The 27,370-nt window shown below is 42.3% G+C and overlaps 1 protein-coding gene across 2 annotated transcripts in view; it reads left to right on the forward strand.

Moving 5' to 3' along the window:
• Positions 1 to 27,370, forward strand: part of il1rapl1a (interleukin 1 receptor accessory protein-like 1a) — a 142,248-nt gene that overhangs the window by 78,561 nt on the left and 36,317 nt on the right. For both annotated transcript variants that reach the window (XM_046404682.1, XM_046404683.1), the window contains exon 6: positions 20,491 to 20,565. In XM_046404682.1, coding sequence (XP_046260638.1) covers positions 20,491 to 20,565 — 75 coding nt within the window. The remainder of the gene's footprint in view (positions 1 to 20,490; positions 20,566 to 27,370) is intronic.

Here is a 27,370-nt window from a genome sequence, read left to right on the forward strand (position 1 = left end):
AAGAAATGTATAATTTAAATCTTAAGCATGATGACCTTTCTAATGTAACTAATATTTCTATAGTGTTCCTTTACTTTGTCCAATTATTAACGAAAAACATTTCAAAATGCATGCTTTTCTGTATTATACTGAACACCTTGACAGAATTAGGTTGCTGGATTGCTTTCACCAAAAAGAAAATAATTTTGGTGAGGGTACAGGCCCAAATATTTACCACACTATCAAATTAGAACAGGTCCGGACCAAACTCTTTAATTTGATGTATTCTACTCCTGATGTAAGTTGTAAGTTGAAGCTGTAATTTTCCTTCCATTTTGTGTGGAATTCCTGCTCTGTAAGACAAGATAATGGTGCGGCTTAAGTTTGAAGCCTACATGTCAATACCGTTTTGTTAGAAGGTTATAGCTGTTCCTACAGTCTCATTTTTTTAAACTCAGAAGCAGCTGCAATAGCACTAATGACCTCAAAATGTGGTTTAATTTGTACAACCAGCAGGGAAGTTTTGTGGTTAGCTTGTTGCTTAGAGTATAACACCTACATTACCTACATAAGCGGTTTCTCTCTCATTCTCATGCCTGTATTCCTCCCTTTTATGTGTTGACTAATGAAATTACAATACTGTCTTGTACTATGTTCCACATTGATCATGTTATGCCCTTTCTTATTCTGATCTCTCTGCAATCCATGTTCTCCTTGCCAGGAGTCCAGTGGTAATTGGCCCCTTACAGTCTGACTCTTTTCCCTGCAGACATTTCCCTGTCCTCTCCTCTCTCCTCTCCTCTCCCCTCATCTCCTCTCCTCTCCTCCAACAGGCAGTGGCCACCTAACTTTGGGTCTTTAGCTGCTGTCTCAACAGAATAAAATTTGCTCACAGTTGTGTTATAATCAGAACAGTGCTTTCTGCAGTGTGATTCTCAGAATGGGATATGAAAAGGCTGAAGGTCAATTAGGGGCCTCTAAATAACCTTCTCATTAAACAGTGTCCTTAAGAAAAGAGCTCTCGAGAAAGACCTCCATCCAATTAGAAGATAAGAAGGTGACCATTAAAAACCCACAAGGGATGGTGACAGAAAATAGGGAGTTTGTCACACATTTGATCTCAGCTGCAGTGTAACGATGGACACACGACTTGACAACCCTGGAGAGTCCAAATTAATGAAAGGTTACAATACACAGTCATCTGTGTGCTTTTAGACATGTAAATGTGGCTGGCTATATTATACAAGGGTGGACAAGTTGGGTTATGAAGAAAATTTTGCAGTTTTACTGTTCATGTTAAAAAAAAAAAACAAAACCTCATAACCATACATGAGTTTTTATCATGACAAATATGTGACATCATCTGTCTCTTTCTCACACTCTCTCTATGTGTGTCTATTTCTCTGTATACCATCACCTCTTGCTCTTTTTCTCCCTAGAGTGATGAAGCTTCATGAGGTTGATGCAACCCTCATCCTCTCCTGTCACTGAGTACTCTAACATCATACATATAGTGTGCAGTCAAAGCCTCTCAGCCCTGGTGGAAATACAAACAGCTCTCTATATTACTGACTGATGTTGCAGAAGAGCCCTCTGACTAACGTCAGCAATGGAAATGTTATACAGTCCTCCAGTATAAGTAGGAGTAGGAGTAGGACAAACCTTAGATATGACTTGACAACAGGACATGTTACCAGTCTGCTCAGTGTCTGCTCCATGTTTCATGTTAAATTATATTATCCAAAACAGCTAACCAAGGAAAATAAGTCAAATCCATACTTGACAAACATTATTTTTGCAATTCCTTTAAATTCATTCCTTCAATGAATTATTTTACAACGTGTATGTACTTCAGTTCACATGAGCGTGACACTGATACACACACCTGTCTTGAGCAACTCACAGTGATTATAGCCTATCGTGATTTTAAATAACTAAAGACATTTTTTGTCATATTCCACATAGGTCATATACCCTTGAGTATGAAAACAATTCACTGAAATTGGTTGAAAAACGTAAACATTATAGTGTTTTTTTTCCAGAAAAACTGCAGCTCTGCTATTTACTTTATTTATTGTATTTGTTCAGAGGCCAGCCTTGACGTTTTTCAATATGGCGACTACACTGACGTATAATCCAGCAGTCAGTGAGGTATCTATGTTTCTATACCTATGGTAGGCACTGTGTATGTCCTTCTACATCATAATTATTTTGGACCTAAGAGCGGTGCCTCGGAGAATGTTGGTTATGTCAAAATGAAGGGGGTTTTTTTGGTTTGTTTGTTTTTTTCAGTTCCTTCCAGTGAGTCCGTGACTAAACGCCTTAACTGTCATTACCATTTTGTGTTGCCACCACTTTCCCTGGTACACAATGGAAATGATGTCTTTACAGCAGCATTGCTGCTTTTCTTGCTCTCTCTTTCTCTCCTCCTCTGGCATCCCTGCACAGCTAGAGAGGCTGTCCAGGAAGCCAGTGTCAGCATCTACAATTTGCTTTCACTCTATGTGTGTCTGTGTGTGTGTGTGTGTGTGTGTGTGTGTGTGTGTGTGTGTGTGTATTTGTTTTAGTGCACATTTCTGTACATCCGCTCCGCATGCATACCTGTGTCTATGTATGTACCCATGCATGCCTGCCCAGCTGTGATAACTGCAAATGAATGACAGAGTTTCTGTTCCACCATTTCCCGCCTGAAGCCAGTTGCTACTTTGGACACACAGGTGTAAGTCTCATAGCTTCTCTCAGACAAACAGAAGCTGATTTCTTGGAAGAAGGATGAGATGATGTTAATACTGTGGACGCTAGCAGCACCCGTATAGCTACATTTCTTTGCCACAGCAATGATTCTGTGACAGGTAGCCATACGTGAGAGCCAGGAGACATGTAGGCTGATGATGAACATCTCTGATTTCCACCTCACTTTTTCACCTCACTAAACTTACGCCTTCACGTTCCTATCTAGTGTGTGTCTTTCATGACACACCGACTCTGCTCCTTGCTGCATCTAGCTCAAGATCAGATACCAACTGTACCTTAATCATGCGTGGGACAAAGAGGAAGCCAAAATGTGCATTGCTGGAGGAGGTTGAGTCAGCCTTTATTACTGCCAGTTTGCTGCAGAATGATGTGGGTGTCAGGAGTGTCATACTCCTGACATAGTTTTTCTCCTCCTGTATACACTCACCTATTTTCCCTCTTCTCCATCTGTCTCTTGTCTCCCTGCCTCTCCTAACTTCTTTTGTTGCCGCTCAAAAAAATAGGAAGTAGAGACAGGTAATTACTGTGGGCGAGAGCTCTGTCCTCTCATTTTCTTTATATTCTCTCCCACAAACCCGTTACCTTTCTCTCTATCTCCATATTGCTCTCTCTCTCCACCTGTCTGTAGTAGTTATTTTTAAATCACCTTTAATTATTCATTTACATAGAACAGAGGAAATACCAGTGTTGTAGTATCTGTTGAAATTCTAGACAATACTAAATATGAATTTTATCTTCTCTCTATCCCTGCAGAGCTTTGGAGCTCAGTGTCATTCCTGGGCCGTCAAATATTGCCATTCTGGCATGTCTCTCTGCATCTCAACCAGATGTAGCCAATGTAGTTTACAAAGCAATATTCCCAAGAGGGCTGTTGGTCAGGTTAGAGTGATCTGTTCCTAGAACCTAACCAGGTGTTTTTTGTGCCTAAACTTAACCAAAGTGCTGTTTCCTGTAGCAGGGATTGGAAAGACTTGGCACATTGGCCACAGGCACAAAAGGGTACCTTGATGAGACAGAAGGGGTGTTAACAAAGCATCAGAATCTGGCAACCTTGGATGAGACAGGCTTTGAGTCCCGGTGTAGTGCAGTGTTAGGCCCAGTCCTGCAGTTGTTGTTTAGCAGTGCATTGGAGCAGGCTTTATGCTGATTAACTGCATCACATCTGATGGATTCCCAGTGACCTCTCCACCCTTCAATATAGCTCTGGGAGCCTTTCAGGGGGAAAAGGCTTCCCTTTTTAATTAGACAAGAATAGGAAATCTATTAGTGAATGCAGAGAAGGTGCAGCACTGAATGAAGAATTGCTGAGTTTGGTTAGTGCTGAGCTGCTGCTTTGTTTTTTTTTCAACATTTACAAACTTTGAACAATGAACGCTGAATGTCTGCAATGGCAGGTTCATTCAGACAGCACTACAAAAACATAATTTGTCAGTCTAAGTGGATCAGTGCTCAGTCTATGCACCTGTTTCCTCAGAGTGCACAAAAGAGAAAAAAATCCCATAAAAACAAAACCAACGCTGCATCATTTCTCTCTCTCTCTCTCTATACACACACATACACACATACGCACACACACACACAAACATTAAAAGACGCAAACTGGACTAGATTAAGTGAACATGCGAATTGTAGATTATTTTGAGCTAATTCCACATGCGATGTTGTTGTAAATACTCACTAGAACAAATGTGTATTCACCCAAGGCAGAAATTTTATTTCTGTAGTAGGAATGAATGAGATTACGGCTGAGAGCCACACAGGTAGGAAAGTCAGAAAGGTGATATCTGGTGGTTTGTGGCTTTTCATGGGATTTGTTGACAATAACAAAACATAGAAAACAGCAGCCTTATCCTTCGAAGCATCGTTGCTGCGTTCCTACTGCACACACTTAAACAGTCAGGTGTATGCAGGCCTATACACTCATGTCATAAACAAATACTTTATACACATTTTTAAATCCTAATACCCCCTATGGTGCTATATTCTACAGTGGATGTTGTATAAGGCTCTATGACTTTGATATATAAAAGAGCAGAGAGGTCTCGTTCATAATCATGTTATATTTATGTTGAGGAACACAGAGCAGAAGGAAATGAGAGCTTCAGCGCCAAAGCACTGTCTGTGGCCCCGCCACTCACTGCTTGAAAAGCAGCTTCACTGTGTATTACCTCCACAGCAAAAAAAAAAAACAAAACAAACTGTTAATTTTTAATGTAGAGGCTGAACCTTTGCTGGGAAATATTTGTTGAATGATTAATTCAAAGAGTCTCGCTTGTAGAGACGAATATTTGTTTAACAATCAGCTGCGGTTCATGTGAGGATGACCTTATTACTGAAACTGCACGCTCTTCACTGTTTTTCTTGACTTGATCATATGCTCATTAAGGCTGAACGTGTGTGTGTGTTTTTCTGCATTGTTACTCACTGGATTCAGGAAGCAGATGCAGACAGGTTTTCACATAGTGTCTCCCTAAATGCTTCGCGATTCTGCACACTCTACGCGCCTTTGTCTCGTGGCATCTGGGGTGTCTCACTGGGATAACATGTTACATAATTAGCACCAAATTAACACTCAATTAGGCAAGCCGTGTTGAGAGGGTGGGGACAGACTGTCTTCAGAGGGTTTAGAAATCACATCAGAGCCTCATACACCACCTGGCCCACTGAGAACGCACTGTATGTCACTTGCATATAAACTTACGACTATTTAGTCTGTTTGTTTCTCTATGCAATATCCTTTTACAGCAACTTAAGCAGAATGTCAGATTGACTGCAATGATCAGGAATCCCCAAAGGAAATAATGACCAGAGGTGATGTGTTACAATAAGATATGCTTTATGTTAGTTCAGCAAGAAGCTTTGACACGTGAAACTGAGTCCCTCCTACTAAAGCTGGGTTGCTTGTTGATACCTGAGCTTCTCTTGAGAGCTAAGTGAGAAAGAAAAAGTTTGGGGTTTTGATAAAGTTAAACATGAAAGTGTTCTTGCGATGGGACCGTATGTGAGATTCTTCTGTGTTATTAGGTCAAACAAAAAGAAATAAGACTTTATCAGGTGTTTTGTTCTGGAAGCTTCCTCACTGATGAGCAAAATAACTTTTAAAATCCCTTTTTCCTTTTAAGCCCATCAATTTTGTTTGTAGTCCACTATTTTGTTCAAGCTGTCTCCTGTCTTTCCAGGCTCCCTCAAGCCTTCCTGTACTATACAGTCCCGTCTGCTCCCACAGCATCGTTTTTTTGTTTACTCTGAAAGCCATACAGGAACACACACACAAATTACATGCTCATGTACATTTCACATGTCTTTCACTCTTACTCTCTCAACAGCCCTCACCCATCTCTCCTCTTCTCCTCAGTTCTCATACTTCCTCTGTCTTGTCCGCACACACACATTCACACCTCTGGTGGGGTGGGGTTCTTTATTTCATTAACAGCCGCTTGCACGCCAAAATTCATTATGCCAACCTTCTGTTCTCGCGCACCCAAGCATGCCAGCTAACGTGCGGAACAAATTTCAACCCCCCCCCCACCCCTTCATCCTTCCTCCCTCCCTCTCCTCCCCCACTCTCGCTAATAAGTATGTTTAGGATGTGATTCACCTGCATCAAAGGCTCCCTATGAAGAGGCCCACTTTGTATCATTGGTCCATGATTAGTCACTACTGTGTTTCCCTCTGCTTTTCTGCTTTGAGGCCATCAGGTGGTTGTATTCGAAATGCAAATCACGCAGCTATTACATCCTCTCATGTATCTTAGAGAGTCTGATAGTATGGTGGTGAAGGTGCTTTTTGGTGAAACGTGCCTAGAATTTGCTGATTAATTCCCTTTTATCTGAGAAAGAAAATTTGTTCTCTATGGCACAAATTTCATGCTGGGTTTTGCGTAAATCATACATCCTCAAAAGGTGGCTATTACTCTGTTGGTATAGGGCAGTGGTTCCTAAACTTGGGGGCGCACGGAAAGGCAAATGAAGGCATGCTTAAGTACTGCTAGCATAACATGTATAATTTTGTGAGAGCTCTCCCAGCTACACATAACAGAGGATGAGTCTTCACCAAGTCAAAGCACAACTTCCAAGGCAAAGACAAAAAAATATGACAAAGCATATTTCACCCTCAGCTTTGCTCAATAATGTTCTACAAAAGGGGGGCCATGCAGAAACGTTTGGGGACCGCTGCTATAGGGTGAGTAAGTTGATCAGAAAATCCTGGGTGTCCACACTATATGTCATTATTAAAGGCATAAGAATTTGCAGCATTTGTCAATTGCTATTTGTAAACGCACATAAGCAATTCTGGAGAAAGATAGTCACAGAGTCTCATTTCCAGCTTGTCAAATCACCACCAACACAAAATGTCGATATTTGATGATCTGGGATTCAACAATCAACTAATTTTCTTCAGAACCAGAATGAGAAAATAGGAAAAGACAAGCAGAGGACAGTGTCTCTGCTGATACAGATACTGATTCTCAGTTTATTTTTTTTCCTCTGAAAAGAAAAAAAAAATGCTTCTTTTGTTCCATCTGAATCTCAAGAGACTACCCTAGAACAACCCACTATTGTCAATGCCACCACCCCTGCTGTCATGGAAATTGATAGGGTAGCACCTTGGGTTTGGCTGTGTTGTGACAAGTTATTCCAAGTGGAATTAAAAAGGGCCTTTGTCTTGAAACAAAGCGGAGGCTTAGGAGGGCTGTCCGGCCTTCTGAGACTTGCCTTATTTATGAGACACCAGCAAACACACTGCCATGTAATAAAACAGCCAGACATGAATGCCACTCAGACCACAAGTCTCCAGTGCTTTTTCTTGCCAATGAATATATCTGGGTGGAGGACTATATTTATAATATCTTTCCTAGTCCATTTGGGGGGTTTTTACATGCGATGTGCCGGACACAGTTAAGTCGACTGACTGAACTGTTGAGTGAATGAAATGAGGGCACATATAATCGTAATCATCATTTTTGGGTTTTCAGAATTAAACTAATGGGGCCACAGAAGATGTTACCATTGCAGTTAAGGTCAAAATAAGGTGACACGTGCTACTTGGCCTTACACATAGCTCTTCAAACTAGCCCTGCTTCTCTATTTCTCTTGACTCTCATTCGCCATTTTTTTCCTACTTGCCATTGTACCCTGTACTACTTTTTCTGATAATACACTTAACCTCTTTCAAAAATATATTGCCTCGCGTTTTTGTTTCTGGTCCACGCAGCAGCTCTAGTCAGGCAGTGTGTGTGTGTGTGTGTGTGTGTGTGTGTGTGTGTGTGTGAGCAGATTTCTGTAGGGTTGTAATTGCTGGTTGATTTGTGGTCAGAAAGGGTCAGACATCCTGCAGGGAACATGTCAGGCTTTTAAAAGCAGAGAAAAAGAGCCCAGCCCTGCACCCATTTAACCTAGAGCACCTCCAGGGAGGTCAAAGCGCTCAATCAGCTCCTCTATTTTTATTAGCTTACGATTCAGTGTAAAATATTGGCAAGATTGTGGCTGTTGGACTGGTTGGTATGCACTTGTGTTTTTTGTATGCAACTGTGAATACACATGGAGGTTACATTTGCATAAACCTATTAAATACTGTATACAGTGGCTTAAATGGAGGAGAGCAGGAAAAGAGCTGGGGAGGTTTCCTAAGAGTGGGGAAGGCTGAAACTCAGGCTCAAACTGTGATCCTGGTATTTAAGTCCTGGTATTGAATGGTAATTCTCATTAAAATCTACTCCATTTTCCCAGTTGCAAGAATCCAGGTTTTATGGCGTATGTGTTCACTTAATGAAGACTGCTATATGCAATAAAACAAAGATGCCTTCTCCAAACCCAATTAATGCTAACACACCACGGTTGTAGCCAAATACTAACGTCTGATCTTGACATGCTGTTATTACAGCATATAACTGGATCAACTTTACCACAGCAATGGTTGCCTCCCATTACTTTTCATGCTAAATTGCCAATTTATCTTTCAGTTATGTGTTTTCAATAAATGCACGCAATATGTGGAGGCAAATGTATATTTACAGTCTAATCTGCGCCCATCAGAGTGCTGAGCAGTATTCAATGGGTGGAACATGGAGTCAGAACATAGCCCAAACATTACACCTATTTAAAGTCCAAGAGCGATGATCTTGTGCCTCAATCCACAAAAACATTAGTCTCCAGCAAAATAGCTGCGTGTGACAGTAAAAATGATCATCAGCTCCTATATAATCACTTGAGTCTATTAAAACCACATAGTCTACACAGACTGCGATTCTGGAGTCTCAAGTACACAACCATATATATAATCACAATCATTTCCTCTGAAGTTTACTGGACTTTACTGTTTACTGGACCAGTGGAGTTGCCACCTGCTGGACATTAGAATAAACGCATGTTTAAGGCATTTCCTTTCCAGACCATGAAGCTCGGTTCATATTTTATACATTCAGTGCTGCAAGGCGGATCAGTAGTAACTGCTGCGTTACACCAAGAAGGTCCTGCCTGGGCTGATGCCTGGCCGTGTGGAGCTCTCCACGTGCTCCAGTTTCCTCCCACCATCAAAAACAGGTGAACTGGTGTAGGTCTGGAGTTGGTCCATGCATGTCATATAGTGGCTGCCTACTGCTCTTACTGATGGATTAAATGCAGAGAACACGTTTCACTATTTATGATAAATAAAAGAAAAAACAGAGGAAAAAATATTACCTTCGTGTTGTTCTCGTCACTTCTCGCTTCACTTTTCCTCGATAAAATATTATGTTTTAGTCGTCACATATTCAAAAGTAAAAGAATATCACACTGACAGTCAGCTCATCGTGTTGCAGCTAAATGGCCCCTGCTATAGCTGGTCCCACAACCACAGTGTCATAATGAGAAATTAGGAGTTGTGGACACAAAGGACGTGCAGGAGGAAGTGATGGATGCAGTCCAGATGGTCACCAGTACAGCCAGGACAGCAGGAGTTCTGTTAACACTTTTCAACACTAGCACAAACAGGCACACAGACTGTTACAATACTAACACTAAGCCCCATCACTCCTCACTGTGAGGTCTTTATTTAGCCACACGTGTCTCCTCACAAAATAATCATCAGTGACAGAAATTCATTCATTCAACAAATTATGGATTCTGTACACTAACTCATGATATACTGCACTTTTTTACGCATTTGCAGCTGCAGTATGTGTGTTAAGAAATGGTGAGTCTGGCACGTCTTAAGAACTACGTCAAGGAGGAGCAATGCGGTGATGGAGGCCGTCCTGTTCACTCCAGGACCAGCAGAGTCTAATGGCTTCTCATCAATTCCTCCTGTCTAGAGAAGTGTGTGTCATGACTCCTGTAACTACTTCTGACAAGAGTGATGAAGCACTTGTTAAAGTTGTAAGATTGTGCTGGAGTTTGAAACCTTTAGATATAAATCTGTGTAGGGGGAGATGGACAGAGACAGTGAGTGAGGGGCAAACTGAGGAAGGGAGGAGTGAAAAGGCAAGACGAAGAGCAGCTATGGTTTAGACATGACAGATCGGAGAGAGTAGAGAGAGAGATGGAAAGTGAAGAGGGGTAGAGTGGGAGAAGCTAATGATCTCCATCTGTCTTGGAAAGCTGGGAGAGAAAAGCATCGTTAGGCTTTTGGAATGAGGGGAAGCAAACAAACACATGATTTGCAGATATCACCCTGGCACTGTGTTATGTGACTGGCTTCGTTAGAGTCAGCTGGTAAACCGTAGCGTAGAGACACTTCAGACCATCAGTTGTGTCATGCTAATGATCACTGCTCTCCAGTAAGAGAGTTTCTGTAACAATATGTTTGCTTACTGTCTGCTGTATGTATGCCAGAATTTATTTTGGTATATAGGTCTGTCATATGTGTGTTTTGTGTGTGTGTGTGTGTGTGCGTGTGTGTGTGTCCAGACGAAACACACTCCATAGTAGCTCTCCATCAAGGAATGGGAGTGTGTGACCACTAGTGGTGCCACTCATGCTAGAACAAGTATTTGTGTCTGTGAGAAAGCCTTCTTTTTGCTTTGTCTAGTTGGTTGTTTTTTATCCACGTCAAGTAGAGCAAAATGATATTTGAATTTTATATGTTGTACAGATGGCTAAGCGGTATAGAAAATGGATGGATGGATGTTGTACAGAGTTACTGTATAGATATGAAAAGGAGCAGTGGACTGAGTGAGCTGCCGAGTTTGCTGTAAAGAGGAGGGGGTCAAAGGGAGCTGATGGAGCAGATGGCAGTGAGGTGACCCCACAGGCTGCCTATCTGTTCCTCTGTTACTTCATGTAAATCTCAGCTCTCCAGGTGTCACCTCAGATAAAGCCCATCGGCACCACCGGTGTGTTTACACACCTGGACAGACCTGAGGCTGCTATACACATACACATACACACACCCTTCCATCGGGATTATACAGTGTGCGTGCTGGCTGTAACGTGCCAGCACTGTGTTAATCCTGTCCCTCAGGTGTGGATCCACCTGTTTTCACTCCCCCCCTGCAGTTGACTGGGTCAGCCTTGTCCTCCTGCTCAGACCGAGTAACAGGATGGACACCAGGCCACTAGGGCTTTCCTCTGAATAGCCCACGGAGATCGGCACTGATTAGAGAGCTAATCCTCTTTCATCGTCTGCTGGCGAATGGTTTGATGGTCAGTTTCTGCCTTGTCTGAAAACGGTTATTGCGTCTCTGTCAAGTGTCGCATGTCTCCCTTATCGATTCACCCCCTGCCTATCAGCATAAGCTCCACACAGGTGTATGTATTATCCATATTACTCTTTCATTTAGCAGGAATGGCTTCTTTATCGCCAGTTCACCAGTGAGTTATGTTATCTCAGCCTGACAGGAAAGTGTGTGTACTGTCTGAGTGTGCATTGTGCAAGCCTGTTTGACTGTGTGTGTTTGTGAGGATCAGCAGCCTGTGTGTGCTACGAGACCACTTGCAAATGTTTGCATGTGCGCTTTTGAGTGTGTGTGTGTGTTTGTGTGAATGTGTGCGTGTGTGCGTGCTGCTCATGCACACGTACTACACTGGGTAGACAGGCTGGACGCTGATGTTGCTCACTGGCAGACGTTGAGCGCTGACCTGCATTATTGAATGTGTACATGCCGTCTGTGAGCCGAGCCCTAATGGAGGAACAGTGTAGTGTACGCTCTACCCACTGGGGAACATTAAAGTTCACAGTGATATTATCCAAGATACACTTCTCAGACCCACACATACACACTGCCAGTGAGAGGCTGGGGCATACACTGTGAAGGAAAGAAACTGAGAGGTTTACTGAGAGGTAAAAAGAGTGCACGGTGGGTAATTCTGGGACAGTGGCATAAGGATGAAAAGATGACAGTGGGGGATAAACGGACACACTTCTTAGTGAGACAGAAGTTAAGAACACAGAGGAGTCACAGATAGATGAAAAGAATGAGAGGGCACAAAGCAGACTGAACAAGCAGACGGTGTTAAGTTACACACGCACCGACTGTTGATGCATCGATACTTCATCAGCAGCTTGGGGGAGGTGGGAGTCTCAGACTTTGACTATAAGCACGAGGATGTCATTTTCTTCTTTTTTTTCTTCTTATTCTTCTGTCTTTACCTCCTCCATCCCTCCCTGTCTTCTTCCATCAATCCTCCATGCCTGCGTTTCCTCTTTGTCTTTGTTTCTTTCCACTTCATATCCATCCAAGGTCCCAGAAGCAGCAATGTTCAGTCCTTACTCACAAAACAAACACAGACGCACACGCACTCTTCGGGCTGTGCCCATTTATTCATTCTCATTTGAACTGCGAATTACATCACAGGCGCACACATCCTCGCATGCTCCGTCTTTATGTGTCCTCACAGGTACATAACCCTGTGAAGATCATAAATGCTCACATCTTCTTCCGCTCTTTCTTTTGCTCTCTGCTTGGCAATTGTAGCCTGTCTTCTCTCCCACTGCAATCATATGAACATGTATGAGTCCACACGTTCAAGCACACAGGGGTTTAAGAGGTTCAGAATACATTCTCAAGAGTTTACACATAGGCACAGTTCCCTGCTGTGCTCATTATGGTGGGTTCACTGGGTTTTCTGATGTCTTTGTTGTATGACGTTATAGCACTCTGCCTTGTGAATCTTTGTCTTTGCTGCATGTAGTTATTTGGCATCGAGCATCTTGCAACTCACACTCTAACCAAACAGAACATGACTGGTACGAGCAGCACGCCTACTGTTTTCTGCCCCTGTGTGGCATTTTGATGCTCAGGTGGGAATAGAAACGTTAATATGGAGAAGCCTCATTCAGATGAGGCAGCACAAAGAGTTGGGGATAGAGTTTCTTAGATTCATCTTAGAATCACGTCACCCTCTCAGAACCACATCACTCTGCTGCCATTTGATTTTATCAAAAACAGCAAGCAAATTTCAATGAAACACGCTCCATCCAGATACATTTAACTTTGCATCAAAAGTAATATGGGGTGGAAAGCAGAGATATATCTGCGAATAAGTCCACATTGAAATATAAATGAATTTGAGTGATTCTTACAGCATCTGTTGTCCACAGCTGCGTTATACTGCATGGAAAGCTTCTCCATCAATTCATTTGATCCTCTTCAGCCTTCTGAAAGCAGAAGCCTCACTTCCAGCTTAAAAAGTGCCACGAAAGACCACAGTGGCGTTACACATCCCACTGTCTCTACCTTTATTAAGTAAAGGGCTGCTACAAAATAAATCCATACACCTCCATGCACATCAGACAGGTCCCTTATAGCCCAGCATTCTGCCATCTCAACCCATCTCTTCTGTCAAAGAGAGACATGAGATTATCAGAGCACATACATAGATTATATGAAAGACTTCACCAAGCTATTTTTTTTATTCATTGCTATCATCTTTGTGCTAATTAACTGTTAACGTTGACTGGCTTAGTGTAATTTTTAATCACCGCACCCTCTGATCTATATTCACCTTCACCCAGCCCTTGGGTGCTTTGCACTGCTGCAGCTGCAGTACATGAACCAAAGTAGCAGGTGTGCTTGGAGACACCCACATAGCCTGTGCACCCAAGCCCTATGGCTTTTCACTTGTCTCTGTCATTGTGTGTTTAAAGCAGGGCCCCATATTTGTCACAGATCCCCTGGCCTGTAAGGAGAATTTGCTGTTTACAGTTGCGTGTGTGGTGTGTACCGGCCCCACTTTGTCAGTGTAATTGCTTTCATTTAATTTAACTGAATCTTGAGACAAAGTTATCCATTTAACAGTGAATCAAAACCTGCTTAATATCAGTCATCAAAGCCTCTCCACTCTATTCTGTTTGAAAAGGATGAATTACGTCCACGGTTGTCAAAGTTCGGGTGACTGAGTGCCAGTTTAGAGAGCCAGCATATAACTGAGGGACACACCAGAAAACCCACAAACTGTTTAAATATTCCCTGAGAATTTCCCCCAAATTCTCCTGTTTGCAGATAAGGCAGATCACTTTGTGCTTTGAAGTCAGAGTTCGTCCATTGCTCCTGAAACTTCTTTTCATATACAGCATTTTTCCATGACCTGCTTTTCATCTCACTTCCACATTAAACTGCTTAGCCATCCACTGAAACACAGCACTAACATGACACAACTAGTGGCACCTAGTTGTGTCATGAAAGCAGTAGTTGTCTTTTTTAATCTGAAAGGCGCATGTTAGAGAGCTGCGGTTTGTAACACCACTGGCCTGAGATACCTCCTGAATAACATATACTGTAAGTGTCTGTGAATGTGCAAGAGGTTTGTGAAGTGTTTTCATTTTTCCTGGAAACCCTGATGCACAGGGACAAATGATTACTTTTTGAGGGCACCTCTGCTTTATGCTCACTATTTTGTAAACAATAGACCCATAAAAATGCTCCTCATTCATTTCAAACACTCTTCACATTCCCTGACTGCTTAATTGAACCTCTTAGTGTGAATACAATGCAAATAATTCCATCAACCCGCGTAACATATAATCCTTGTCGAGAGCCTGAAAAAACAAATAAGGCAGTTTTAATGAGGTTGCTTTTTAAGTACAGACTGATACATTATAATACCATGTGGAGGCACATACTCCCTGAGCATTCATTTTTGTGGCCACTCAAGAAGATGCTTTGGCTAATAGTAGTAAAAGGTTAGGTAAAGTTCATTAGGAGAGGAAGTCCGCAGAAGGCTGTCCTGAACAAGGAGACGCCTGTAAGATTATTGGACTGAGTGACAGCACTTGCGAAGGGGCAAAGATCCATGGTCACACACACGAGTACAAGCGCAAACATGCACACCTACATACGTATGTACACACACCTGCAGAGAGGGCAGGATCGATAACATATTTTCGCAGTCTGTTCCTTTCTCTCTGTGTCTCTGTTCATATCTTGCTCTGTCACTTCATCTCTCTCTTACAACCTCCTCTTTTTTGTCAAATTCATCTTTAATTGGTCTCCATGTAGTACTTAGTAGGTAATGAATTCTTAAATGTATTTCCCATTGGTTAGTTAAGACTTTCTGTAAATGAGCAAAGAACTGACATGCGGGCACTGGCTTTTAATTTCCTATTTCTTCTTAGTTCACAAAGATATGGATTATTGAGGTCTCACAGCTGGAGTCCTATCTTGAACAGCCTGATCACTGTCATGTTTCATCATCAGCTGCTTAATCGGAAAAGCTTGACTGGCTAGTCGGCCAAAACGGGGCTAATTGTTCTCACTTTCTGTGATGATAGCCATTTGACGGCGCTGGTCACTGTGATGCAGGAACCTGTCCAACCACATTTGTGAGTTGGAATGAATACTCCTGTTGCTTTGATGTTGAAGTATTTCAGAGGCAGGACTCTTAAAGAGGGAGCAGAACAGTGGTGGACAGTGGGGGAGCAGGATGTAGTTTAGGATGAATATAACTGCTTTTATTAGCTTCTTCTGGATGACACCATTCAGCTCCCTCTCAGCCTCTCTCATGTGGGAAATGGTCGGGTCTGGAATTGAATTCTGTATACTCTGAGGTGACTTTATAAGGGAATCACACAGGATGGTTATTGCACCATCAGGAACGTAATGAAACTGACTCAAAGGTGAGAACTGTACAGGAGAAGGTCACTGTTAATATATGGTGATCTCCTGCAGTACAATATAGGAGTCTGCCAGCCGTAGAGGCTAGTCTAGCTTAGCAGTCTTGGGAGACTCATAAGGACTTTGTGTTTGCTCAAAGCTCCATCCTCCTACTTTTGCTTTTCTTCTCAAGCTTGACTGTCTTTGTTGAGAAAAAAAAATTACTGAAAACCTTTGGGAGCCAATTTCCTTAGAACAAAGCAAAATGCAGGCCTATGTTCACAGCTTTACATGCATGTGTGTGTGTGTTTGTCATTGTGGCTGCCTAAGCAGTGTATCTATGTGTATACCTATAGAAGTACCAATGCCCTCACATACTTCATGTGCCAGTAATTACATGTTTGATTTGTTCTTGTTTTCACCTTTGTCACCAATTTGCCAACAGCGTATTTCTCACTTGCAAATCCCCCACCTCCACAAATTGAATGACTAACAGAAAAAGCCCAGCGATCCAAGTATCTCAGCTCCATCCTTAATTCATTAATTTGCTGTTTCCCTACAGTCAGTCACCCAGAATAATCCATCTGGAAAGTCCAGTGAGCTTTTCTGCTACCAAGCAGAAATGGGATTGTGGATGACTAATCACAAATCTTATATCCATAGAGTCCCATTGCGTTAATGTATCCACATGTACTGTAGGCCTGCATGTGCACACACACACACACACACACACAGACAGACAAAGGTCGGTTTTGTCTCTCTTTAATACCACTTAAAACCTACTCACAGTGAAGCCTAGCATCTCAGACTTGACAAATGCTGAAACACATAAGACACCACATGCTGTTCACGCATTTATTCATAAGCAGGAGCTCACACCTTTTCCTGCACCTTTTCTTAACTCATATGTATGATATGCATTTCAAGTTGAAGCAATCCAATACCAACTGTCATGTGCCTGAAAAGTTTGCAAAGATAGTGTGTGTCACCTTCTGAAATTAATTCAGCCTGCTTTGCAGCAGAGAACAGACAATGTTTCTGCCCTGAGGGTACTCAGACATCAATGTTTTAAAGGTGAATCATTGATCCCAATGCATAAAATTTGCACGAGCACACTTTTTTCCTTTTCTTTCTTTCTTTCTTTCTTATTTTCTTTTTGCGCCCCATCAGCCCAGCCTGACCATTCTGATCCCTAAAGTCACAAGGTCACACAGGAGACATTAACTGACTCTGCACGCAACCATATCATGCAGTAGACTACATGTCATACCCACACAGCATCAGTGAGAAGGTACTCACCTCAGACAGTTTTGCCATCTAACTCTCTATCAGCTTCTGCAACGTTTAATATAACCTCCTCCTGTCCATTTGTCAACGCATCCTTTATCAAGACATATACACATGAGTACTGCTTGATAAAACCCCAACATAAACATGAACAAGGGTAGTCAGCTTTCAATCAGATTTTTTCCAAATCTTGTTTTTTAACATGACTTTTGAAGTAGCAGATGGGTGAAAGATGTGAAAATAATTCTAACCTTGAATCTACAGTATGTCGCATAATGAAGGAGTGTCTTATCGAAATAAAAGACATGAAACATCCGTTTCTTTTCTTGTGATGCTCTCACAACCTTTAATTAAGTTAACAGCTCACTAGATATATTTGCATGTTTAATTAGCTGTTTATGTCTACGGCTGCTTAATTCGAGACTATGCCAGTTAATGGCAGTCAGAGACTCTTTCCTTTGTTAGGAGGTGCTCCCAATCCTCCACATTTTAAATGGTGTCCCCCTCCTGAACCGTGATAATTGATGTATTTCCCATAAAGGAATGGTAATTAAGATAATGAGATTTTCAGAAGCAAGTGTAGCATGCCAAAATGAGGGGGAGCATGTTTCTTGACTGGTTCACTTTCGCTTTCTAAATTTTCCTCTCTCATTCTCTTCATTTCACCAGCTCTACTTTTCTTGCCGTTGAAGTCTGCCGCCTATCTGTGCTCTCCTTACCACAGCTGCTTCCCCTCTCATCTCCCATACACAGCTTGTCCTCATTTGTTTGCCAGTGCATAATTGGCTATAGGATCACCCATTGTGTAATTATGTATAGCAGTTTGATATGTAATTAAAATTGTATCAGTATCCAGTGTAATTTGTGCTGTGTGATTACCTATTAACAGTGCAAACAGTTGTGCCTAAAAGCCCGTGACCGCCCCTCTCACAGATGTCACTGTGCCTCTCTGTCGCTATTTACATACCAGCAGGTGCTATATCTGAGTAGAAAACTGTATTCATATTGGGCACATAACAAACAAATCCTCACATGAACACTTGTTTCTGACAGCTCAAGCAACTGTTAAATATCTTATCCAGCAGCCTTAAACCAAGCACCTTACAAGACCATGCACTTTGCTTAAGACAAGACCACGCACTTTACTGCACATCATGCTGAGTGAGTGAGCGAGCTCAGCTCAGTAATGTTGCACAGCTTTTTCCTCCCAAATACAGACACCAAAACAGACCAGGGCTTTCAAACCGCTTGTTAGAGCATACTTGTAATAAGACTAAAGAAGAATCCTTGTGAGGACACTCACATCTTTATGAAAGCACCAGGCTACAAACTGGCCTGGAAAACCATCTTTGCAAATTCACCACTAAATAATTAGGTTTGCCTGAAAGGTCTGCTGTTGGGAATAGTTTCTGTTTTATTCAATAAAGGCTTTTTCTTTATGTGTGAATTAGTGCAGAACGAGTGTTTAGTGTTTGCCTCCTTAGTGCATATGATTGTATGTCGTATGTGTACTTGTTTTGTTTATGTGTCTCTGTGTAGTGTGCTGCTATGCACACGGTCAAAGGTCATATCTTCATAGTCTAATGCATAGAGTTATTACCATAAATAAATACATTCAGGTCACTGTACACAGCGACAAACCTGCGAGCCAACATACAATTATATCAAATCAGTTTTATTCCAGTAAAACTCCATGTTTATCTTTAGTCTCACAGTCACGTAATTAAGAAAGGTTGACTACTGCACTGATTTTTTAAACAGAAGAAGAAATTCCAAGGTCTGCAATTACATCAAACATGTCATGCTTGCTAGCAGAGAAATGTGGGTTATAATGAGCTTAACATGCCCCAATTTTTCCTCATGATGTAATACCACAGCAACAACAATTTGTGTCATAGGTTTGAATGGATCAGTGAATGTGCCAAACTCAAACAAGGTGTTAAAAACAGCAGAGAAAGAATGTTAGTCTTTCTTGTGAATCTTATTCTCTACATCAACTTTACTTCTATTTGCAAATTTTGTGAAATCTCAAACTTTGTGAAATCTTGCCTGCTATGGCAGTCACATTTCCATGTCACTGACGTCCAGTCACAACTTGTCATGGTAATGATATTACACCGTTTGTGGTTGGTCCAGTGTGAATGCACTCACACAAACTGACTCTAAAAATGTGGACACATTCACCCACATTGGCACACTAGAATTGAATCCTCACAAGTGCAAAGACAAAAAAAAATCCTTGATCCAAATACATTTGTAGTCTGGACTTTTTTAGCAGTTCCACAAAAAAACAAAGTTTGGTGTGCTCTATCAGAAACATAATTGTAGTATCAAGGAAAGAAATGCTAAGTAAAGCAAGTGTAGGGGTCAACAAATTAGCAGAGCTCTTTTGATTGTTAATTGTCCTGACACTATTTTGCTTTGAGACAGTTTGTGACCACACGAATGCAACTCTAACTACAGTATTGTCATTATTGTCATGATGTGAGAGAACTCAAAGCACTCTTTTGAAGTGCTCATGAGCAACGAGTCAAAAATCCCAGCTGCATCAGTGCAGCAGCACAGTGGCTAATGATACAAAACTGTGGCTGTGCACACGTGTATCTTTGTAGCTGAAATGTAAAGGAAATAAAAACAACATTAAAATACAAATTCAGAGGTTGTTTTTGTCCTTCCTGAGTGGGAGATTAAGTACCTTCCTATCAAGATACAGAGCCATTTCTCTCTGTTAGTCATGTACATATAAGACCCCTCTTTCTTCTCTTAAGCCCTCAATCCTGAAGAGCGCAGCCTTTCTTGCAGAACACACAAACGCTTTTAAAAACAATATAACTGCTGCTTGTTCTGACAATCCCCAGAGGAAGGACTTCAGCAGCAAGTCTGACATCTGCCGTATGGATGATTAGCATCATTAGAGCATCAGCTGCTCCCTCTCACTCACACACACTTACAAACACACACACACACGCATGCACACACACTCACACACTCACACACACACACACACACACACACACCATGATGGTTCTTCAGATACCTCATACTCACGCAGATTAAATGGTGGCATGTTCTTGGCAAAGCTATAATTAATTCATGTTTAGAAGTGGGTCAGATGCATGGAACCCAAGGTCTTGAGAGACCAGAGAGCAACGTGTCCTGCAAAAACACTAAGAGTGAGTTGGGAGAGCGTGAGGAATGAAGACAGACAGACAGGGGATGAGCATTCATTCATTTTGAATTTCTATGTCCTATGTTCAGCTGTTAACAAATCTCTGTAATTCACAAGGGGATGCTAAGAAAAAGATTGTGAAACAAGAGCAAGAAGGACAATGGGAACTAACAGAAAATGGCTGAATCAGAAATCCTCACTATGCTCCTTAAAAGACACTTTGCCTGCATTGTTGGTTGGTTTTGTATCATGCTGTATTTAAATTGTGTCCTTTTTTTTTTCTTCTTTTCAGCTCCTTTGACCGACAAGCCGCCGAAGATCCTGTTTCCCTCTGAAAACAGGATTAGCAGCATGGAGCTGCAGCTAGGTAAGAGCATCATGGGATTTCCTCCAGCTGCAGTCACTACTGTCTGTGTCATTTCCAAATGACAGGAAATGGATGACTTTACAAATCCTCTCCAACACACCTCCAGGCACTGAACACAGATTGATGATGGCACTTTTATTTGCTAACAGCGAAAAAGAAAAAAAAGAAAACAATTGTAAAAGTGTTTTCCATATATGCAAATGGGTCCTAATGTCCCTAAGGCTGTTTTGTCAACAATGAAGAGCCCATATGGTGCCAGGGTTCCATACGCTGGCTCGCCACATGGAAGTGCGACTGCGTTCAGTCACCACTGTTTGTCTTCTTTGACGTGAGGTCACAATGGGCCAACCATGTGTGCGTGCGCGTGTGAGTGAATGTATGCGTGTTGTTGTGTTTGTTTGTTTTTTCTGTGATGGCATATTGCTGGATTTCTGGGCACAGTCTGCTGTCCACATGGTGCCTGCCGCTCCACGAATGGCTTAAGTGTCTGTCGTGGTGAAGCCGATCGGACAAGACTGAGAGGTCTGGAATGCAGAGAAGGATTGGGGGAGTATGTGACAGAAAGAGGGGGTTGAGGGGTGTGGAGAGAGACAAAGAAGGTGCAATGACTCACTGAGAGGGTTACCTTTTGTCTTCTGTGCGATGCTGTTGGAATCCAGGTAGTTCATTTAAAATGCCGCCACGGTTGGCTGGTGAAGAGTGAAAAATTGGCGCTGTTGCTGAACTGAAAAGCATGGCCTCACATGTCAGCATACTCACACCCATGCATGAACAGGCTGCGTAGTGTCGTTTGTCTCTATCTTGATTTAACTGGGATTTTGAGGAAAGGGTTAGTTTGTCTTTTGAGGCCTTGTCATAATTATTTAAACCTCTCTGCTGGTTCTTTCTCATGCAGTGTGAGTGTGTGTTTTTGTGTGGTTCTGTGTGTGTTAGTACACTGCACAGTGATTCAGAGACATCTTTCAAAGAATAGTCTGAATCAGTGCACCCATTTAGTCAAACTACAAACTCTGATGAATCCTAAATTTCCCACAGTACTATTCAGTGGCGTCTTTCTTAAACCATCCGGGCCTGATAAATGGATGTAAATTTATTTTTTCAAACTTACTCCCTCCGCAGCCATAGAAGATATTATGAACTAATTAGTACTCACATGACAAGTAGTCTAAATCCATTAATATAAATCAGTGAAGTTCCCCTCTCATGGTGTGTTACACCAGGACTTGGCACTATCGTGTCAAAAAAAGAGTCTTAAGCACAGCAGAGAAGGAGAGAAACAAAAAGTATGTGTGATGCCACGCAGTGAGCCCCCACAGACTCCCAGCACAGTATCTAAAGCACAGAGACACCGAGGTAAATATTTTACAGCCGGACTCCATTTTGTGAGCAGAAAAGTTGTCTCTCCCTCCAGACGAGAGCTTCTCTTTTATTTAGCTTTATTTATTTATTCTCCTCTTCCTTAATATTTGTTGAGTCATGCCCTAAGCAGCTTTATGGAGCAACGTGGCAGATTTATGGTAGCCACAGCGTGCACAGAGAGAGGCTGGTCCCTTATGGCAAGTGGGAGATAGAGAGAGAGAGAGAGAGAGAGAGAGAGAGAGAGAGATGGGCTCCAGCGGAGGCTAGTGGATGGGCAGTAAAATCAGAGCCGTAAGCAGAGAGATAAATCTGCAACACTGCCAGGAAACACAGCCCCACTTTATCTCCTCTGCTGCCGCAACCAGCGCAGGTCTCAGAGAGTCGCCATCACAGCCAGCTTTACACAACATACACACACACAGACATAAATAAAACACATATGTTACATAAACTCTGACAGAGGACACCCAGCGGGGATGTAGTGGAAAGTCAAAGAGGATGATGCAGAGAGGAGAACACAAATGTCCATGGAAAGAAATGAAATTGAAAGTGAGAAAGGAGAGGGCTGTCAGAGTAAAGAGAGGGTTGGCAATGCTGAGAGCAAAAGATGATGGGAAAATGGAGAGAGGGGCATAAGAGGGAGTTTGTCTCGGGAGAGGCGGGTTCTTGTCAGAGTGTCTCTTTCCCCTCATCCCCAAAGGTCTCCTTGCATGTTTCTGCCACTGTGTCCTCTTTTCTGCTGAGCAGCCAAGATTCTGTCAGTCAGGACTACACACACTAAACCACCACACCACCACCAAACAGCAGCGCGTGTGCTGCTATTATCACAGATCTACAAGGCTTCAGGGCTTCAGGAGTCCTCAGGGATGTGTGACTGTGCAAATAATGAAAACGGGCCTGTTTTTTTTTTTTCCTCAAAAATGTCTTTTCAGACAACTTGACATGTTCTATGTAGTTTCCAAAGAAGACAAAATCAAGGTTGTGTAGGATGGTTTGGATTTCTTCAGTAGCCGGTTTCTCTCTTGCCAGATTTACTGCTGTCCCCCAGTGGTGAGTTGGTGCAGTCCACTTGTTCATCTCCAGAACAGAAGGATGATTCATATTGTGTGGTTTGAATTTGTGCCTCAGTGTTGGGGTTAGTGAGACAGCGCTAAGCAGAAATACACACACACACGCATATTACACAAAACTCCCAGTTTAAAACACACACTCACCCACACACACACTAACTGACTTGGTGTTGATTCCCTCGGGATGATTTGTCATGGATACACTGTCCAAGGGGATGGGGTGGGGGAAAGTCTCTTTCTCACTAGCTCTCCCACTCCATCACATTCACACATAGATTCACATGATCCCCCCGCACCACATGGGGTGGGCAGGTCAGACACACACTTGTTGGGCAGTCCCTGGTAACTGTGGGATAATTTGTAACTGATGGAGGATTTTACTGCCCCCCGAAGCCAGCAGATGGGTGCACTCTAGTGGAAAGGAATTAGAATCAATTATTTCTGAGAGAAGGACGCAACAGCGCGGGCTGGGCATCAGGAGGGAGATGACTCATATATCTACTTTACTTCAACACGTGTGAAGGCACGCACAGCCATGCATTGTAGATATGTACGCTCTTGTACTGCACACACCATCTCTAACAGACTGTAGGAGAAAGATGCTGACATTCCTGATTTTCCTAGTGTTTTAGCAGTATGTTTTTTGACAAGTTCATACAAACAGACAGTGTGGTGTCAGTGTGATTCCACTCTCTCCTCCCCAGTTACTGCCATCTTCTTCTATCACAGTTTGGAAAGATCTGCCTGCTGGCCAAGTCGTCCAGTGGATTTTCTTTTGTAGACAACGTAAATCCGTACAACGATTTTGATTTTGACTTCTGACTAATTCGACAAGATATCCAGAAAATGAGAAATTCAAAAAGATATAGAAGCTGTGTCACAACATCCAGTTTAATATAACTCTAATATGCTGGAGTGTGAACTGCTCCACAAAATGAAAAGATACTGCATGGGTTTCATTCAGTCATCAGATGTCTCTGGTACAAACACTGTAAGTCTATTGAGTAAAAATGGTTGACAACCAGGCTAAATAGCCTGCTAAGATACAATCAGCAAGAATAGCTGACAGGCTATCGTGGCAGGCCAGTACTACCATGTTGGTACTGTGTTGTCACCTATTTCAAAGTCTGGTGTTGTGGCCGGAGACGCTATTAAAATACAGATGCTTTTTATTTATCATCACTCTAACTTTCACTTTAAAGGTGGGTATTTTCCTGTTTTATGACAAGTTGCCATAACTGCAGAAGAAAAATTGTTTGCAGATCTCCACACTTTTGTTGAAACAAAGTGTTTTGAGTTTGTTAATATATCCAAAACACTGACTGGACGATTCCTATGCTTATGTGACACTGATGTTGTTATGTAAAAGTAAAGCAGTGAGGTGCATCAGGATTACGCACAGGCTATATGTGTTGTTGTTTTATAACACTCCCTCTACAAGGCCAACTGAGGTTTTGACTTTCACCATTTCAGTGCTATTTAAGCTCTATAAACCTAGGACATTCATGCTTCACCTTTTCTCCATGTTCTTGCTGTCTTCCTTCCTTTTTCTATCCATTCCTCTATCCCTTCATCCTTTACGTCTCCTCTATCCTCACTGCCTCACAAACAGACCCCTGCTTGCTTAAAGATTTGAGGAATCATTGTCTGAATTTTGTTGAAGTGGCTATTACTCTATTTTCTCTTCTCTTCTCTTCTCTTCTCTTCTCTTCTCTTCTCTTCTCTTCTCTTCTCTTCTCATTCTTGATCTAGAGCACCTACCTGTGACACCAGACATGTCACCTTTCCATGGAGAAGGGTGAAATTGAAATTGACATTGCTCTGGAGACTTACTAAAGGTCAACGCAGAGTCACTTCACTAAATTACTCTCTATCTCTCTCTTGCTGTCTGTCTGTATGTTACACACACACACACTGTTTCTCTTTTGAACAGCATATATGTGACAGTTCCTGTCATTTCCTGTTTATCTATCTATCTATGGAAGAGATGATGATAATGGTGTTACCAATAGTGTCAATAGAAAGGATAGCACTCTCAAAGAATCTATGGAAAAATCATAGTCATGTGATCCAATTGCACCATTAGTGCGCTGAAATGCTCACACCGCTAATTCAATATGAGCAGTAGAGGATTTCGCATTATTTTAATTGACTACCCGTAGCTATCTGTACCTACCGATGGATGCACAGATAGGCCATAAGACGCTTGGCTGTGTCTGTGTACTCAGGTTCATTTTCTTGTGATAAATGATGTATTTATAACACGGAAGGAAAAAATCCACAGAAAACCATCCCTTAAAGGTCACTGTAGATACAGGGGATGACAAAAAATTCTGTCATCATTCGGTTTGTTTCCAGTCCCACAGTGACCCAGTGTTAAGTAACCCATGGTGACTGGTATGGTAACTAGTGTCAGCGAAACAAAGCTAAATGTTTAAGTGTGTGAACGGTCATCATTAATCACCGAGTTTGGGGCTGAGCGCAGGAGCCTACAGTATGATAAATGGACTAACAGCGGCTCTACACATGCCTAACAGGAGAGGGAGAGGGAGGAAGGCAGAAAATACACAAAGGCAGAGACAGAAACATCAGCAAATAGCAGGCCATAAAGACCGACACAACACCCCGCTGTGCGTCACATACGGCTGCGCTTGTTGCTTGTTTATTGCTGCCTTGACATTACTCGCCACAGTTAGTCAGGCCAGTAAGAAGATGCCAGAGAGGAATGAACCTGCTCTTTATTCATACCGGGCTGTTGGTTATTTTCTCCCTGAGGCACCAGGCTGACGTCCAGCTGTCATGCGCTACCTTTCAGCAGCTCTAGTTTTAGCTGTGCGTCCAGAACTGCTGGTTTTAATAGACCTTATCAGCAGCCGTTCAGCCAATTCATTGTGTTGAATTGACGGTGAGAAAGAGTTGCCTGTGAGCTGGCTGCTCAGCCCAGTGAATCTGTGACTTCACCTGTTTGGTTTTTACCTTTTACGTCTTCCCCCGGCAGCCCACATCAACAATGCAGAGCAAAGCAAAAGTTTGGCGATGACAGTTCCAACTTTTTTTTATCTGACATATTCTCAATTGGTATCCCACTTAGTCTGCAAAGGATTGTCCTAGATCCGACTTGTGTCCCATTTAATTAAATCCAACTTTGTTGTATATTAAACCAGTGTACGCACAAGTCCAGGAGGCAGGTTCAGTGTTTATCTGGGTTTAACTGACAGTTTAGATCACAGCAGACTTTCACACATGTGCTCTGAAAAGTGCCCTCTGGCATCTGTATTCTAGCACAGAATAACAGCAACGCAAACTACTGATTTGTTCATTCCTGTCATGCACACACACAGTGTTCATGCATGTTGGCATGATTGTCCGCTGTGGTCTTTGCTGTGTAAGTGCTACTTACACAGCAAAGGAGGATGTGAGGTGATGCGAGGTGACACAACAGTTGGCTTTTGTCAGCACTTTTCTGTTCGGAGTGTCAGGTCCATCAGACAACAGATCTTTGAGCTCAACTTTATGCTCACTGTCAGTGTGTATGTTCACTTTTGTCAGTCATGCATTTGTGCATGTGTGCCTCTCTGTATATTTGTAACACAACCATTACCCAGGCCGTCCTGAGCAGTTGTGTTAAATCAGTCATCGTTGAGGGCCTTTCCACCTTTTAAGCCAAGGGATGTCTCTAAAGTGAGAGGATTTAGGTAATGGTAGCTTTTACCTCGTCTGCCTGATGCTCAGGCTCACTGACAGGTAATCAAAGAGAAGGAGCACCCCACTCATCCCTGCATCACTTCGTATTTGATACAAGGAGGACAGGCTGGACGAAGAGGCAGATATAATGAGACCTGTCTCTTTTTCAGATGCTTCCAGAAACTGCCCTTTCATCCTCTTCCTCCGGCCACTGCCACCTCTGTTTGGTTGAAGTGGCAATGACAAGGGTCAAGGTATATCATCTAAAAGAGTAACTTAGAAAATGCAGCAAAAATTGACTGTCCCAATAGTCAGAGGTGAATGTACGGTAATAGGAAAATATGGAGGAAGGATGGAGAGGGGAGCAATGAAAGATATGGGTGGATAGAGATAGAGGGAAAGGGGAGCTGGCACTGGAATGACATGCATGAACAGCAAAGCGAGCAGGGAAAAAGGCGGCTTTGCCATTCACTTTGAAGCCTGCTCCACTTCTGTCTGTCTTATGTAACAGAAAAATGAAGAAAAACAAGTGCCAAAAAAACTAGGCAGGGTGGAGAGAGAAAAAGAGGAAGCAAGACAGAACTTCCAAACTTCGGTTCTCTGATGTTTCCGGCAAACGAGAAGCTGTATCTGGACGATGGAGTTAGTCACTATGCCACATCGAGCTTTAATGTTGACTGAGGGGTAAAAGA

Source organism: Scatophagus argus, chromosome 11, assembly GCF_020382885.2.
Source record: "Scatophagus argus isolate fScaArg1 chromosome 11, fScaArg1.pri, whole genome shotgun sequence".
NCBI lineage: Eukaryota > Metazoa > Chordata > Actinopteri > Scatophagidae > Scatophagus > Scatophagus argus.